Source organism: Saccopteryx bilineata, chromosome 5 (genome assembly GCF_036850765.1).
Source record: "Saccopteryx bilineata isolate mSacBil1 chromosome 5, mSacBil1_pri_phased_curated, whole genome shotgun sequence".
NCBI lineage: Eukaryota > Metazoa > Chordata > Mammalia > Chiroptera > Emballonuridae > Saccopteryx > Saccopteryx bilineata.
The window spans coordinates 174,991,506-175,010,032 of record NC_089494.1 but is presented as its reverse complement, the minus strand read 5'-3'; the positions used below and the strand labels follow the sequence as shown (position 1 = coordinate 175,010,032).

Below are 18,527 nucleotides of genomic sequence, written 5' to 3'. Positions count from 1 at the left end.
AGGAACATTGAAGTTGAGTTTAGAAATAATTTCTAGAGAAGCATTTGGTTGGTGGTAATCATCATGGCACTCAAAAATGATGCTATTTATTTCCTTCTGTTTTCTACGGTCATATATATGTCTATATGTCCGTATATATCTGGAATTTAAAGTGGTATGATTTTGATTATCAAATTAGAAGCCTAAAAATATGCTTCCAAATTGAGGCCAGAGCAGTAATATCCAACTGAGGGTTTTTAATTCAGTTTACTAGAAGAAAAATAATACTTTTAATTGCTGCTATAATTTGCCAGATTTGTTAAAAGCCTTAAGAAATACTACTAATTTTAGTTTAGTAATTACACTTATCAAATTTATCATGGGGAAATAATCATGGGTGTGAACTAATTTTTAGCCAGGAGAGCTGCTTATTATATGGAAAAGAGCAATTTATCTAAATTTCAAAAATTTAGTCAAGTAGGCTATAGTATTTCTATATAATGTGGACCTTAGAAATGGTACAATTGAGGAAAATTAATGACATAAAAATATGTCCGTGTTATGCTGTTAAAAGAATTTTTTAAAACATTATTCCTAGCATAAATCTTTTGATGTACAAACATGGAGAGAGAAAAAAACAATTTCTTACGACATACCTCTAAATATCAATGGTTATTGTTGTACGATAGAATTATAAGCAATTGTATTTTCTTTCTTTTACTTATCTACCCATCTTTAATTTTCTACAATAAACATAAATGACTTTTAATAATAATTTATGCTAAAAATATTGTTCCTAGACTTTCTTTCAATATTCACTTTTAAAGATGTTTTTGATTGGTCTACACAACACACTTAACTAAGAATGTTTCGTTATTCCTCCCTGTGACTCAGTTAGACTGAGTGTCCTAAGGCTCGTTAAACAGAAGTCAGTGAACAGGGATTTCCCAAATGTAAACTAAAAAGGAAGTTTGGCCTCTGTCAGCAAATTCTCTAGATACACTAATGGCCAAACTGAGCACAGCAGTTTGTTTTTGTAGATAAAATTAAGTAGAAAAATTTTAAATATTTACTTAATGTAATATTTTGAACACTAAATTATGTAATTTTTATTTTTTTCTTTAAACCACTTTTTGTCTGTGAATACCTGTTATTCAGAACCCAACAGAGTGATTAGAAAAAACATTTCATTTCGTTCATTCACAGAGTAGATATATTATAGTGACTCAATTTAATTCATTTCCAATCTTCTATTGAGTAACAAGAGGCAGGCCTAGCACTGTATTAGACACAGTGGGGTATTGAAAGAATATACAAACACAAATATCCTGGAGAACCTCACAGTTTTGACATAGAGAAAGATTAATTAATAACATCTCTGAGATATGTAATAGGCTTCAATATGAGCATTGAGTTATATGAAGCAAGAGTCATGGAAGGTCAGAAGAGGGAGAGGTTACTTCTAACCAGGGGTACAACAAAGGTTTCTTAGAAGTGAGATTTGGTTAGAAATTAAAGTGTACCGGTCCTTTACTGGTTATAGATAACAAATAAAATTTGATCTAGATTAAATAAAAAGTCATTTTATTAACTTCTGTAATCAGGGTATCTTGCTTTAGATGAGGTATATCCAACAACTAAGATGATTTTATCAGGTTTAGCTTTCTTTGTTGATTTTTTCACATTTAAGCTCTTCACAAAATAGACTGCTGAAGATGGAAACTTACATAGTAATGACTTACAACCCAGGTATTTCTATTTCCCAACAGCTTTTCATTAAAAATTAGTGAAGAGTCTCGTTGTCTCTGCTTGGGAATCTGCCCATTCTAAGCCAACCTCTGTGGCCAGCTGTGTCACATGCCCATCACTGTCGAGAGTGGGGTAGGGGACAGGTCATCATAACTGATGATTTCACTAGAACTGGTAGAGCTAGGGGGTGTGACTTTCCCCCAAAATGCAACAGACAGGGCAAAAGACATGTGCAGAACTAACAGACAAATGTTATCATTACCATATTCCATTGCAGATGGTTAGAATGTTGTAAAGTAACATGAAGGCAAAGCATTTGTGAGAAAAGGGAAAAGTCTGGACTAGGATGTGAATGGAAGAAATATTTTGAAACCAGTGGGTGTATGGTGCTTGCTGGATACAAAGTAATTCTATACCAATGAGTATAGTCTCTAAATTGACAAAGTTTTATAGATGTTTTCCTTTACTTAGACTTTTTTACCTGAGAAATTTTGTATACATGCAACTGTAAATTCAGTGATCATTTTAATGTAATGGGAACTTGCTACTTGAAAATGATCAAGTCATGAATACTTGTGTAAAGCAAAGAATTAAATTGTCACCAGAAACACTGACCTTTAATTTTCTGTTTTGTACATTTGAACTATTATATATTGACTTTGCTTAGAATAATATATACCTAGATTAAATCTTCTTTTACAAATGGGTTTTTAATTTATTTAAAATACAATTCAATTTAAGCTCTTAGAGCATTGCCTCTTCCTGGTAAATCTTTAATAAATGTGCATAAATGATTCCTTGAATTTATATCAATAATTATAAAATCATCTACCAGTTTTGAAAGCAGATTTGGTCCAGACCTTTGTTTGTTCCTTGGCATAGTAGTGACTGACTGTGAATTCATTTTGTAATTCACAGAATGCCCACGGGCCTGTGGTGGTACAGACGGTTGAAATAAGGTCAATTGATGTTTTAATCTTTTCTGTCCTTCAGAGAGAAATAAGATTAATACTTATATTTCTGTTACTTAGTTTTTGTTGCATTAAGATCATAGAGAGATATAGAATTAGATCCTTAATAAATGAATTTAAAATCTAAATTAGACACATATGCAAGATTCTGACCTGGGAAATAAATAGTAGAAGTGAAAACTTAATGAAAAACTTGGGAAGAAAACAAAAAAATTCAAACAGAGTCAGCAAACTATTCTGTTAAGAGTGTTTGCTGGTAACAGGCTAAGGCATAGCACTAAGCAGACAGTTTCCAGTTCTACGTCTTTCTTGAACCTCATAATTTTAATCATGGCATCTTTCTTCACTGTGTATGAGTTTCCCTATCTTCAAACTGGTTCATATTTTACAGAGAAGCTGGAATAATATATGAAATAATAAATATGAAGCACTTTAGCTCTTCAGAAGAAAGTTTCCAAAACAAATGAAATAATAATAAGGTATACTGTATGATTGCATCTAAACTTTTATCTTATCAAGCAAGTCAATTAAGGATGACATTTTATACTTGAGACTTTGTCTCAAAATATAATTTTAAGAACTATTTGACTAGTATATTTAAAATAATTTAGTCTATAAAGATTTGATTTATACACTTTTTTATAATTTAATTATGTAACATTGGTTAACATAATAATACAGGTTTCAGGTGTCCAATTCTACAACACATCATCTGTACACTGTATTGTGTGTTGACTCCTCGAGTCAAGTCTTCATCTATCACCATTTATTTCCCCTATATCCTCCTCCACCACCCTCCCCTACCCACCCCCTGGCAATTACCTCATTGTTGTCCATACACAACTTTTGGAAAACATTTTGTACCAAACAAAGACTCAACTTCGCATTTTAATTAATAATGAATGCATAAAGCAATTCCTTGGAATAAATAATTTGTTCAGTCAGTGGTACTCAGAGATATGTGACATTGATCTGTTTAATATTATTATTAACAAAAGATTCCAATCATTATGCTTTATAAATATTTTGTATAATATTAATATCATAAATTTTAAGCAGAAGAGCCACATGTGCCTTATTTTTAGGGCTTTAGGGTTAAAGACCCTAAAAACTAATTATGATTGCACTGTAATAATGTACTATAAATGTAATTTCAGAATATGTAAAAATAGAAAACAGTTGTATAGTACTGTATAGAAATAAACCCATTACATACAATCATATGAAATTTGATTACAAATGAAGCTGGAAGATTTTTTTGAGAACAAGACTGATAGTGGAGAGATGAGGAATTTCTCAAGGTGGTTGAAAGAAATGTGTACAACCAGACCACATTGTATAAAAAATAACTTACATAGTCACTGAATTTGACACAACGTACAATGTGAAGTAATGCTTTTATGTTAAATAACAGAATACTCTTAAAAAAATAATATCCCTGTCTAGTATGGGGAACAATGAATGGGTCAATTTCAAAAAGGACCAGCTAAAAAGAAGAGTGCCTGCCTCCTACCCCCCACCCCCGCATAGACCTGGCATACCTGGTCAAACTGAGCTCGGAGCATGAGAAAGAAGCAGTTGTTTGACGCCGTTTTCAGATGTCCTCTAAGTCTGTGTCTAATTCTGTATTCCCTGTTGCCAACGTCTCTTCATTTCTGAGCCTCTTTTTTTTTTTTTTCTAATTCTTCGCTCAACTTTCTGTCTCTCTCTGACCCCTTAATTTTGCTGACTTGGGTTTTTGTCAAACAAGTCTGCCTTTTGCCTTTGAGGCACCAGCGTGACTTGATTATTGGTGACTTGATTTTTCACCTATGACTTCATGCACAAGAAACCATGGGCAAGAGGTGCCTACTTCTATTTGCTATGGTAGCCCAGTGGGGCCTGTACCAACTTTTTCATGAATCCCAGACAGATACTGTTTGATTATTAAAGGTCTGACTTATATACAAGAGAACAATTTTGAGTAAGATCTAGCAGAATCAGGACACATATCTCAGCAGTCTCCACTTAGATTGTTAGAAGGATAGTTGGCCATTCTTCCACTAATCATCCAATGTCTCTGACAGAGTTTGGCTTCTATTACAATTGTTGGTACAGAGGAGGTCCTCAGAAAATACTTGATAAAAAATGGATGAATGAATAAGTAAATTATTATACATACCAGCTATAAGATCTAAGAATAATAACATTGGTGCTTAAGGGTGTGCATGAAGTTACAAAATATGAAGAATCTTTAATTCCCAGAACATATTTGGTGAAGAGTTCACTTTTTTTTAAATCAGGAAGTAACTCAGCACATCAACTTGTCATCAGTTTGAGGACATCTGTGGTTTAAAAACAGCTTTGAAAATAGTTACTTGCCTAGAGTAAGACCTGACTTCTGCTGTATAAGCAGCAAAGTTTTCTTAATTCATATGCACAGGAATATGCCCTCACAGAGGGCAGTTCATAAAAATACCAGTTAGCTGACCCACGTCCTCCTCACATTCTGGTTCTTATAGGAATGTGTAGATTTATACTCCTCTCACAAAAAAACTTAGTTAAAATACAGAAAAATACAGAGGTAACATATGCACCATCCTAATTTCTTATGTGAAAAACTGCACATTTCCTCTGGAAATCCTAAATTAGGATGTCTACAGAAATGGTTGATGAAAGCGACCTGGGCTGATATATAAGGTACTTACTATTTGACAAGAGAAAACATCTTACATACAGAGTGTCTATCTCCATCAGCTGTTGCTCAATGTTTGTGTTTCTTCAGATTGACCGGCTGGATGTGGATAGCTTGTTTAGTAATATTGAATCCGTGCATCAGATATCAGCCAAGCTGCTGTCATTGTTGGAAGAGGCCACAACAGACGTGGAACCGGCCATGCAAGTAATCGGTATGTTTATTCTCTTCTCCGTTTTACAATACAAAAGGAAATAATATTTTAATAACCCCTCTTTGCTTTGGTTTTATGTTTCTGACTCACCAAACTTCCCAAGAGATATATAAATGCTCAACCCATTTTCAGGTTCATTGTCATTACACAAACTCTGTATTTATTTTGAAATGGGTTTACATTCGTTCACTGAAGTCTCTTAGTGGCACTAAGCACACCATTTGCTTTTTAATTTTCAATCTTTCAACCTCTTTGCCTTCCAGATGTTCTCATTTTGTTTTATGGTTAACACTTACTTGATCCTTAAAAGAATTAAATATTTAAATACTTTAATAGCTTTACTGATTTTAATCCCAGTGTTTTTCAGATCTGTGCCTATGAATCTATTGATTTTTGGATTGTAAATTCTTTTGCATGAAGAATTTATATAATTTGTAAGATACACAAGTTCAACTTTTTCTATGCTTTCTCTTTTTCCTCTATATTGTTTTCCAAATGTGCTTTTACTCTCAAATAGTCATAGATTATTTTCTTACTCTGGTAAGATTTTTGAAAAAAAAAAAGATATAATTGGAAATGTGTTAAGCCACATTTTTATTCTCTTCATTTCTTGTGTGTGACAAAGGGGATGTCACATGAACTCTTTGAAGGCAGTTGCCACAACAAGATCTCATACATATAGTAGTATCATGTAGGCCAAGAATTCTTTAAAAAATTTTTTTATCATTTTTATGTGTCACACATAATATGAAAAATATACTCATTACAAAGATATTACAACAGTGTTGGAGCACACAGGGTAATCTATTCCTACAATGCCACTGTATTTCCAAGCAAAATGTACTGTTACAAATTTGACATGGATCCTCTTGTTTGAGACAGACACAAAGACACAAATATACATTCACACCTTATGGCTTTATTTATTATGTCTTTATTTGTTAATGAAAATCAGAGTTATAAAAATGGCATGATAGAGATCTTGTTTGGTATATATGGATGACCCTAAAGTTAATAAGCAAGGCTGATCTTACACAAACAATGAACTAACCTTACACAATGAACTAACTAGCTACTTGTAGTATATTACAGCTCAAATGCTTGTTCCCTCAAAAAAATTCTCCCACAAATAAGTTTAAATTCAATTATTTCTCATGAGTAAATGTCCTCATCAGGTACTGAATTTTGTGTTTCCCCAAAATTTATTTATTGAGGCTCAACCCCCAATGTGATGGTATTTAAAGGTGGGGCCTTTTTAAAAATTTTTATTTATTGATTTTACAAAGAAAGGAGAAAGAGGAGGATGGAGAATGAGAAGTATTGACTCATAGTTGCTTCACTTCAGTTGGTTATTGATTGCTTTTTGTATGTGCCTTGACCAGGCAAACCCAGGATTTTAAACCAGTGACCTCAGTGTTCCAGGTCAATGCTCTGTACCCTGTGTCACCACATGCTAGGTCGAGGTGGGGCCTTTGAGAGGTCATTTAGATTTAGATGAAGTCATAACAGGCATTCAATTATGGTGGGATTAGTGTCCTTATAATGAGAGGAAGAGAGGATGGAGTTTCCTCTCTGTTCCTCTCCACCATGTGAGCACACAGTAAGAGGATGGCCCTCTGCAAGCCAAGAAGAAGGTCGTCGCCAGAAACTGAATCTGCCAGCACCTTGATCTTGGCTTTCTCAGCCTCCAGAGTGGGGAAATAACTAACTGTCTTTGGTGTAAGCCACCCAGTCATTGTTAATTTGCTATTGCAGCCTGAGCTGATTAGCATAGTTTCCAGCAAATTGTAAAAATATTTTCTAGAGGGAAGACTCTATTTCTTATCTCTTTAGTTTGGATTTATTAGCCATTCATTTATTAATTTACTTAATGAGTAGTTATTAAGCAGCAGCATGTTCACAGACTAAGATGCTATATGGCATTGTTGGGTATCAAAAGATAAAAGAGTTCATCTCCATCTTTCAAAAGTTTACAATCAAACAGCTCCTTGGATTGAAGGTATTTGTATAATACACCATTGGAGTAGTTTCTACATGACTACAGACCTTCAGAGGATGAAGAGAATATTTCTAGATGAGGAATCAGAGGAGCATTCTTGAAGATATTACTTGGGCCTAAAGGTATAGATCAGAGTTCAACAAGCAAAGTCCAGGTTGGGAAGACTAAGTGGAAGTATGACATAAACAAAAATATGGACAGCAAATGTCCATCAAATGCATTCAGGAAATGGGGAGTGATCAAGTCAAACTACAGTAAAAGATTTTTGCAAAAGAGGAATGACGAATCTGTAAGCATAGAATAACAACAGGCTATACTTGGGATCAAAGTTTGGAAATTACTCTGCAAGTAATAAGGAAACATTAAAAGTATTTTCAGCAAGGGTGTGATGAGACACAAAAGTGTCTGGAGAAAGAAAACTATGGTAGATATGAAGAAAATGAGTCCTAGACCAATGGATATGTAGTTATAAACAATGCAGGCTTGTGGTAACAACCATCTAGGCTAAGATGGAGAGAGTAAGAAAAAAAAATAGGGACCAGCTTCAAGTGAAATCTGGAAGAGAGCCTAAAGAAGATTCAGGGGTTGGCTGCATGTGCTGAAGTCAAAGACCGTTCCCAGTTTAAGGAGACATGTATCCTGATTTGCCTAGAACACTGGTAGTCAACCTGGTCCCTACCGCCCACTAGTGGGCATTCCAGCTTTTATGGTGGGCGGTAGCTGAACAACCAAAGTATAAATATAAATAAAAAGATTTAACTATAATAAGTTGTTTTATAAAGATTTATTCTGCCAAACTTAGTGAAAATCCAACATAAAGTACTTGGTAATTATTATTATATGCTTTAACTTGCTGTAACTCTGCTTTATAAATTTTATAAAGTAAAGTTACTTCCCTACTTTATAAATCACCATTACTGTGGAACCAGTGGGCAGTTAGAAAATTTTACTACTAACAGAGATACAAAAGTGGGCGGTAGGTATAAAAAGGTTGACTACCCCTGGCCTAGAACATCCTGGGTTTAGCCTATTGTTCAAGCACTCACCCCAGTTTAGCTTTTGTCATAGATTTTTCTCCTTTTTAAAGGTGAATCATTATTAATAGTTGCATTTCAAGAGATTTGGTAAAAACATTGTACGCACTTCAATTTTTGACATGATGTCTCATAGTAGAGGGTCAGAATCAGGTGCATTTGAGAGAGTTCTTACTGTAATACATGATAAACACTGAAAAACAGCCCGGCTCTCCTTTCCCAGTCTATTCTAGTCTCGGGAACTTGTATCTTTTTTTGAAGTGTAGCCTGCAGAATTCTAGCTAATAAAATGATGACATTTGGACATGAGCAGCTAACAACAGCTAACTGCAACCTGTTCTGCCAGGGGTGACATATATATTTATTGCTAGAGATTCTGCCATCCACTGATATACCAGCTAATTGTGTCATGGCCCATGCTGGGTGGCCCATGCCATGACCTGTGAGAGGCACAAAGCCACCAGAATAACAGTGAATGGGTTTAGTGGGACATGTAGGGCATTGAAGATTAGATGTAGTGCAATACGTGGGAGGTAGAGGCTTCACTATCCTGCTGTGGACCATCTGGATGCTGCTGCCACAGGAGGTTGTTATAAATCTATTACTTTTTATTGTCTATAAAACCTACAACTATTTTACTTTGCAATCAACCAATTCCAAAGCAAGGGTTTAATGTATACATGTTTAGTAAAAATTAAGTATTGATGTTCTGTTTCTCAAAAAAGTTGATGACAAACATAGAACACACAAAACACCCACCATCCACCATGGAGTCCTTAATGCTATCCCTGACCACAAAACAATTAGAAGACAAAAATCTGCTGAAGAAGCAGCAACATGGAAAACTGGTAATTATTTTAAAGACTCTGCTCATTATTTTAAAACATTCTTGGAATTGGCATTTACTCCCCATGCTTTTGTTTATGTTGCTACTTCTAATTAGAATCTTCTTTCCAATCTAGACTCTACTTCTTGAAATCTGACCTGTACCTTTAAGCCCAAGTGCACACAATTTAATACATGCAGCTGCAGGGGTGTTTACATATTCCTCCAAGCAGCTTGACTTCATTTAGCTCGAAGATAGGTATCCTAAATTAATTTTTATAATTTTTAATTTCAAGTTTCCTTGGGCCAGTGATCAATACAAAGCAATGGCTATTAATAAGTTGATATCATAAGCAGAAGGGTTTGCAAATAGTTCATTTATGACCGAGTCACTCCAGCCAAGCCAGTGACTCCTTGCTCAAGCCAGTGACCTTGGGCTTCAACCAGTAACTTTTGGGTTCAAGCCAGCAACCATGGGATCATGCTGGTGATCCCATGCTCAAGCTGGTGACCCTGTGCTCAACCTGGTGAGCCTGTGTGCAAGCTGGTGACCTCAGGGTTTTGAACTTGGGACCTCAGTGTTTCAGGTCGATGCTCTATCTACTGCACCATCACCAGTCATGGAATTATGACAGTTTTTTTTTTTTTAACAGTGTGAGTCAATGAATTAAATCAATTATTTCAATAACAATTTTCAATTGTTTTATTTAGTTCACAGAGTAAAGAAAAGGTTTTGGAAGTTCATTGTGTCAAAGATGAACTTTCTGACTTTTTATAAATGCTACTGTAACTTTAAAACTTAAACTTGTGAATGCAAAGGATAATACAAATACATATTTTAATGGAGCTTAGCACCATAGTAAAATAATGTTTTTACTATAAAAATAAATCTATGGAAGAGAAATGCACTAGGATTTATGATGATGCATATGTAATAGAACTGTGCTATTAACTGAAACAGTAACTAGTCAAAATTAGCACAAAGTTAGAGTGAACTACATACAATATTTGGAAGATAATATTGATGTTATTTTAAAAGATAATCTTAAGCACGGCAGTACACATTTTCTTTGCTGCTGGTCACTAATCAACTTTTAGATATTGCATTTTATTCAAAATCAGTTGAAAGTTTTAATTAAAATATTCAACACACAAAGGAAAACAGTAATTTCAGCTTTTCAATTTTTAAAATTATAATTATCGAAAACGAAATTGCAAACTGGAAGACACAGAAATTTATCCCTACAAAAGCAAAAAATTAACTTAAATATTAAACAATAGAGTTCATTTTGTGTAAAATATATAATTTTGAAAGTCTATAATTATATTTTGGAACACCTGACTTATGGAAGAAGCTTTTGATGGAGTTCCTGTTTAGTAGTATAAGACTATATCCTGTACCAAGTTTTACAATACCTATAGTTGAAAAAATATTAGAAAACCACAAATAAAACCAGCTTATTTGGTGAGCTTTATTTTGCAGAAAACAAAATATGAAAGAACACAAATGGAAGCAAAGACAGTAGCTGTGAAAACATTTGTACCCAAATTTTCACACATTTCAATGTAGAGAGATTTATAATTATAATTTTTTTTTTTTGTATTTTTCTGAAGCTGGAAACGGGGAGAGACAGTCAGACAGACTCCCGCATGCGCCCGACTGGGATCCACCCGGCACACCCACCAGGGGCTACGCTCTGCCCACCAGGGGGCGATGCTCTGCCCCTCCGGGGTGTCGCTCTGCCGCGACCAGAGCCACTCTAGCGCCTGGGGCAGAGGCCAAGGAGCCATCCCCAGCGCCCGGGCCATCTTTTGCTCCAATGGAGCCTTGGCTGCGGGAGGGGAAGAGAGAGACAGAGAGGAAGGAGGAGGTGGGGGTGGAGAAGCAAATGGGCGCTTCTCCTATGTGCCCTGGCCGGGAATCGAACCCGGGTCCCCCGCACTCCAGGCCGACACTCTACCGCTGAGCCAACTGGCCAGGGCCTATAATTATAATTTTAATATCTTCTATTTAGCAGGATTTTCTATGAGCTTATTAGGTGCCCCTGTGCTCACACTGGTGTATTTGAATTGAAAATATTGTGGTTTACATATTTGAGCAGCAAAATAAATAAAACTAGTACTAGATTTTAACCCACAGGATAAAATAAATTTTGAATCCATACTGATATAAATAAATGAGGAGAAAGAAAAGCACTTTCTTACAGTAGACGAAGGATAAATGTAGGAGGAAAGAGGAAAGTAGAAAGTTACCTTTAGGCAAACACTATACTCATAGTTGTTGTAGGCAAAAAAGCCACTGATCAATGTTAGACTTAGTGGGTGAAAGTTCGGGGAGAAATATACTTTTCATAGTTTCCAAATATCTCCTAAGTCTTTATTACTTTCAAAAGGAAAGGTAAATGGTAACTACAGTGAGAAACAAGACAGAGAACACCATAACCAAGTGATCAAGGTCAACCATACCAGGAAATAACACATATTCATATCATGAAACTTGTGGTACTTCTATCCAAAATATATACAATCATGTGCAATTGTGAGCAAACATTAGACCTCAGAGAACTCGCATGAGGGACACTTGGAAAAATAACTGATTAGTATTCTAAAATGTCAAGGTCAATAAAGACAAGACTGAGAAATTGTAGCCTTTTAAAGGCTGCAGTAGACTAAGGAGGAGTAACAAATAGATGCAAGTGGGAGACTGAATATATTCTAAAACAGTAAAGGAACACTGGTGCTGAAATTCAAATGAGGTGTTTACTTTGGTTGATGGTATTGAGATGAATTTCATTTCCTTTTTCTGACAATTGTAGTATGGTTATGTAAGATGTTAACACTGGGCAAGCTGACTGAGGAATATTTGGAACCTGAAGTTACTATTGCTGCAACTTTTTTACAAGTATAAAATTAGTTCGAAATAAAGATTTAAAAATATTATGGTTTACACAGAAAACAATTAAAGATGTTCACAATTTCAAATTTACTAATCATAAATTGCAACTTTGAAGAAGATTATAAAAAATAGAAAGCTTATTTAAAAATTAAAATAGTAAAGCCATATTTGAAAAACAAAGAATTGGAGTTATGCCAGACCAGGTGGTGGCCCAGTGGGCAGAGCAGAGGTGCTGTGGATCAAGTGTTGGCCTGAGACGCAGAGGACCCTGATTCGAAACCCCAAGATCACCAGCTTGAGCACAGATTTGCCAGCTTGAGTGCAGGGTCGCTGGCTTGAGCATAGTATCATAAACATGACCCCATGGTTGCTGGCTTAAGTCTAACATTGCTGACTAGAGCCCAGTGTTGCTGGCTTGAACAAGGGCTCACTGACTCAGCTGTAGCTCCCTGATCAAGGCACATATGAGAAAGCAATCAAGGAACAACTAAGGTGCTGCAACGAACAATTGATACTTCTCATCTCTCTCCCTTCCTGTCTGTCTACCCTTATCTGTTCCTCTCTCTTTCTCTCCCTCTGTTGCTCTTGCAAAAAAAAAAAAGAGTTGGAATCATATTTTCATCCCCCAACCTTTTATATCTGGGCTAGCCTTTTGGCTTGCTTAAGCCAATAAAATGTGGCAAAAATGATGTTGTACAACAGCGTTGAGCATTGCGACATCCACTCTCTACACAAGGAGAGAGAAGGCTCAAATAACCCAGCCATTCCAATCAACACAATCAAGGCCTTGGACATGTGAGTAAAGCCTTTCTCAGCCAGCTGGCCTCAACCACAGACTGCAAGCGTATGAATAAACCCAATCAACGCTCATGGAGATGCGCCATCCCAACTGAGCTCTGCTCAAATTGTCAGCCCAGAGAATCGTGAGTGAACGTTGTTTCAAGCCTTTCAATTTTGGGGTATTTTGGGGTGTCTGCAGCAATAGCTAATTAATTCAGATTCACTAAGAAGAGGTTAATTAATACAATTCAGATGATGAGAAAAAACTTGATATGGAAGGTGAGTTTTGAGCTGGGACTTGAAGGATTTAGAAATTTGGAGATTGGAACAACTGACTTTCTAATGACAAATGACATTAAGGCCTCAAGGCAGGAGTGTGGGAAATTTTTATAACAGCCCCTATCCAATGTGGCTGGAACGTGGTGCTGGGGAGGCCACCATGACCCATACACCGCAGCCATGGCAGTACAGAGTTCACGGGCAATCTCCAGCACTAAACATCTTTCACCAAAGCTCTTAAATTTCATAAGATAGACTGACTCTTAGTGAAGTGTTCCAAAATTATGTTACCACAAAATGAAAAACACAGGTGTCCCATTTCTCTGTCTTTAGACGACTCGAATGAGAGTTTGTGATTCACACACAGCTCTAGTGCCAAAGGGGAAATTTTCCTGATACCTAGATAAACCGGGAGGAGGATTTTATTCAGTAATAACCTTGGGTTTTGGATGAGGTTCAAGTTAAAGCACAGAGGCAGATGTTTATAGATACAAGTGCCTTGGAGAACTGTCAGGACTATCATGCCAAGATAGAAGCTGGGTTTTTAAATCTTGACTGGGTGGGCTAAGTAGAAAATGGGTTCTAGATCTTTAGAGGTGGGGGTATGAGATGTGGCTCTTGTTTCCAGTTAAATGAAGAAAAGACTGAAACAATTTAAGGAAATTCTGAGCAAAGGCAAAACAACTAAGATGAGAGTGTAGAGTTTAAGAATGCATGCAAGGGCTTCAATATCAGGTTCACTTAGGTTTACATCCTGGCTCATCCAATTACTAGATGTGTGATCTTAGGCAAGTTCAAAATCTCATTGAACTTCAATTTCTTTTCTGGAAATCCGAAGCAATAATTCCTACCCCACAGATTGTGGAAATTAAATTAAATTATGTATAAATAATGGTAGCCAGGTCCTAGCCGGATATCTTGGTTGTTTAGAGCATCATCCAAAGCACAGAGGCTGACAGTTCAATCCCCGACCAGGTCACATACAGGAACAGATTGATATTCTTGTCTCTCTCTCCCTCTTCCTCTCTCACTAAAATCAATCAATAAACATTTTTTTAAATTAAAAAAATAATGATAGCCCAGTTCTGATCCTTAACAAATATTCAACACGTGATGTTACTAACATGTTACTATCCTTAAAATATTAAATTTCTCTATTTACAGAGCTTGATTTCTAATGCATGTCACAATTGAATAAAATGTGAATTTTTTCCCCAGAGACCCTGACCATGTTTTTCAAACAAATCAGATTCACTGGATGTGTGTGCTTTCTAAATGCTCCCAACATCTATGCTTCTTGATGATTCATAGAGCTAATAAGGCAACACGTGCTTTTCCACAAAGGACAGTTTAACATGGCGAATACCATTTCTACATTTGATAGAGTATATAACAATTGCAGTAGCCACTTTCCAAAGCTGGCTTTCCATGGCCCACGCCTCCTGTATATTCACACTGCTATGTAGTCTAGTCCCATATTGATTCTGGACTGGCCCTGAGGCTCACTGTGCCAGCAACTGAGCCTACGCCTTAAGAAAGGTTGGCAATTTCTATTTTTGTGATTTGAGGAGCCTGCCATTTAAAAGTCCAGTTACCCTGCTGGAGCAGTATGAAAGGAGGCCACGTGGAAAGAGATTCGACCTGAGACTGTGCAGAGTGAGAAGGTGTCCCAGCTGTCCCAGCATTCCAGCTGAGTCTCTCCTTCCAGCTGCTCCTGGAAAGGCACCAGACTCGTGAACGAGCCATCTTGGACCACCTAGCCAGTAGAGCCCTCGGGTGACTGCAGCCCCGAGCCATCTTGGACCACCCAGCCAGTGGAGCCCTCAGGTGACTGCAGCCCCGGCAGACATCAAGGGGAGCAGTAGAACCATACATCTGAGAAAATCAAAACATGTTTTTTTAAGGCACTAAGTTTTAAGCTTTGTGACATAGCAATAAATCAGCAAAACAAGGCTTGTGCCCTCTTGTATGCATTTGCAACACTGTTTTAATGTTCCAAGGTGTTACAGAAAAGACAAGTTACCTATATTTTGAAATCTACTTTAGGTGCCTACCTCATGCACAACCAGCTGAGAACCAGAACTGACCACAGCTGGGGGAAAGGAATTGCAATTTCTCATAGGTTTTTCCTGGGCATGAGCTTATCCTTGGAAAGAAAGACAATTTAGAGTTTTCTGTTCTGTGCAGGCGTAGTGAGTGATATGCTGCTGTTCCACAGCAGCACTTTGTTCTCCCAAAGCAGTGTCTCGTGGCTGTCCCTGAAACAGGAACCTGTGCCTTCAGCAGATTTTGTGAGAGACCACTGACAATTCATGTTGCGATGCCATGTGGGCGAGTCCACAAATTAGCTCACCTGAATACTGCTTCTTGTGTTGTTACTGTTCTATTGTGTGTGTGTTACTCAGAACACAGACAGGCCTAACCTGGTTGATCACCCAGCTAGGACAGGTTTGGAGAGTCCTGCACACTGGAATGTGTGAGGCGAGCAGGGGAGACCCCGAGGCAGCCGCTAAAAGGTCTGGGCATTTTATTCTGAATGTTGGCAGTAACAGGCAAACTGTCAGCTTCAGAGAGTATGATAGAGAAATGGTGGGAAGCTTCAGGGTCGAGTATACATAAACCACACAGAAACAGGAAAAGGAGCAGAAGGCAGGCATCAGGACACAATATGGAGGTTGGACCTCCAGTCTCCTGAGCGAGGTCAAAATGGGACTAGGAGGGCTTGTTTCTTGTAATAAAAATAAACCCAGAGTGACTTGACAATAAGTTCTACAGTTCTTTTCTCTGAGGAGAATGTTAAATTCTAGGATGTTCTTCTGGTAGAGCTGTCTTGGGAACATCAGTGGGTTAGCTGTGCGCTCACATTTGAATGGAGCTGTGAAAAGTCAAATGCTTCACGGAAAACACAGAGAAATAAAGTCTTCAATCCCATGAGTGTAAGAGTTCTTTGAGTCTCTGAACACTCTCCCAACAGCCAGGAAGCAAAAATGAGAAGTGTCTGGCAGAGGCGTAGACCTTGGAGGCGCACAATAGCCCGGAAAGAGCATGGCCTTTGGAGGGAGATCTGTCTTTAATTCTGGCTCTGTCATCGCTAGTCTGTGGCTGGAGGCAAGCCAGTCGAGTCAGTGAGGACTGCACTTCCCTGCTTGGAATAGAAACCTCACCAGAAGGACTTAACCAGAAAGGAAGTTTTTCTCCTCAAATAACAAGAAATCTATAATTCAATAGTTCATGACTGGGGCAGCTGCCTGCTGGCTCCTTGCAGCTTTTTCTTTCATAGTATTTGACATGTGGCATTTGGCTTCATGGCCTCAAGTTGGCTACCTTACTGCCAAGCCAGCTTCCTGCAAGAAATAAGAGTACAACCACCTCCTCCCAAGGCTTTTTCATTTGAGAGTAGGGAGAGAATAGAAGCTCTTACCAGTGATCTCTACCTATATCTTATAAATTAATTTCACACACACATTATTTCATTTTGTACACATATACATAAATACACAAACACATTCTTATGCACAAACTTGGCCACCCCTAACTACCAGAGATTAGAGGGAGGTCAGTATTTTTAACTGAGTGCATTGCTGGTCTAAATTCTGTTAGTTTGGAAAAGAAAGAATGGATAAGCAACTAACAGTGCATGCCACATTCATTTGTTCATGTTTCAAATGGGGGCAGCTAGTCCTCCAAGGAAGAAAGATGCAAGACACAGACAGGGTGCTCTCCCTCCGTGAGGGGACAATTCGTGACTGTTTTGTTACTGTTGTATCACCAGCACCTAAAACAATGTCCTCAATCAAAACTTATCGATGAATGAAACAAATGGGAGATGGAGATAATGAGAAGTGTCCAGTACCCTGGCCAGCACACAGAGGGAACTCAGCCATTATTGCTGCTCTTGTCACTGAGCCTGCCTATGGTTTTCCCATGCCATTTTCTGAGGCTGGTAGGTGGTGTGGAGCAACTAGCTGTAGCAGAGGCAAGCAGTCTCGGGAAAGGTATTGGCCAATGGTGGGATTCAGCCAGTTGGCACCGGTTTGGCAGACCGATACCTAATTTTTTTGTTGACTTCAGAGAACTGATTGTTCAAATGGCACCTGTAATCAGGGTTCTCTCTAAAGTGGGTGCCTGGGCAGCCGCCCAATGTGGAAATCACGCATTTAAATTTCTTACTTTTTTATAACAGTCATCTGTGCACAGTGTATTCTAAGTGCCCATAGTGTTGTTCACTTTCCTGACAGGTGAAAAAAAAAAATTGACAGAACTACGCTAATAATATTTATTAATTCATTTCATAAAACTCATTATACCTTTGATGAAATGCTACATTTTAACCCCCTCATGTTTGTTACTTCGGTAAACAAACATATAACGTAAAGAGAAAAAGTGCCAAACAACCAGGGGGTGACAAGCTGTCATTGAAAATGTCTTAGGCCCTGGCCGGTTAGCTCAGTGGTAGAGCGTCGGCCTGGCGTGCAGAAGTCCTGGGTTCGATTCTCGGCCAGGGCACACAGGAGAAGCGCCCATCTGCTTCTCCACCCCTCCCCCTCTCCTTCCTCTCTGTCTCTCTCTTCCCCTCCCGCAGCTAGGGCTCCATTGGAGCAAAGATGGCCCGAGCGCTGGGGATGGCTCTGTGGCCTCTGCCTCAGGTGCTAGAGTGGCTCTGCTTGCAACAGAGCGATGCCCCGGAGGGGCAGAGCATCACTCCCTGGTGGGCAGAGCGTTGCCCCTGGTGGGCATGCCGGTGGATCCCGGTCGGGCGCATGCGGGAGTCTGTCTGACTGTCTCTCCCTGTTTCTAGCATCAGAAAAATACAAAAAATAAAAATAAAAAGAAAAGAAAAAATAAAGAAAATGTCTTAAATAAGTTTTATTGTTTTTTGTCAGGTATTATTTAATATTTTTTCATTAATATTTTAAAAGTCTTTCTTATAATCTAATTTTGTGTACTTATTTTATTATTATTTAAGTATTAAAAGCATGAAATAATAAATTACCTTTCAGCGTATCATTTTTTATACTTAAAATGGTCATTAGGGCAGAAAACCAATTGTTAAATTATTTGACTCCCACCAACTACTACTGACTAAGATGTGATGAGCAGAGCATTGTGATTGGTCTAAGAACAGAG

The 18,527-nt window shown here is 37.7% G+C and overlaps 1 protein-coding gene across 2 annotated transcripts in view; it reads left to right on the top strand.

The window, feature by feature from the left end:
• The window catches only part of ARHGEF38 (Rho guanine nucleotide exchange factor 38), a 161,633-nt gene that overhangs the window by 76,820 nt on the left and 66,286 nt on the right, over positions 1 to 18,527 (top strand). For both annotated transcript variants that reach the window (XM_066232464.1, XM_066232463.1), the window contains exon 3: positions 5,464 to 5,587. In XM_066232464.1, the coding sequence (XP_066088561.1) occupies positions 5,464 to 5,587 (124 nt within the window). The remainder of the gene's footprint in view (positions 1 to 5,463; positions 5,588 to 18,527) is intronic.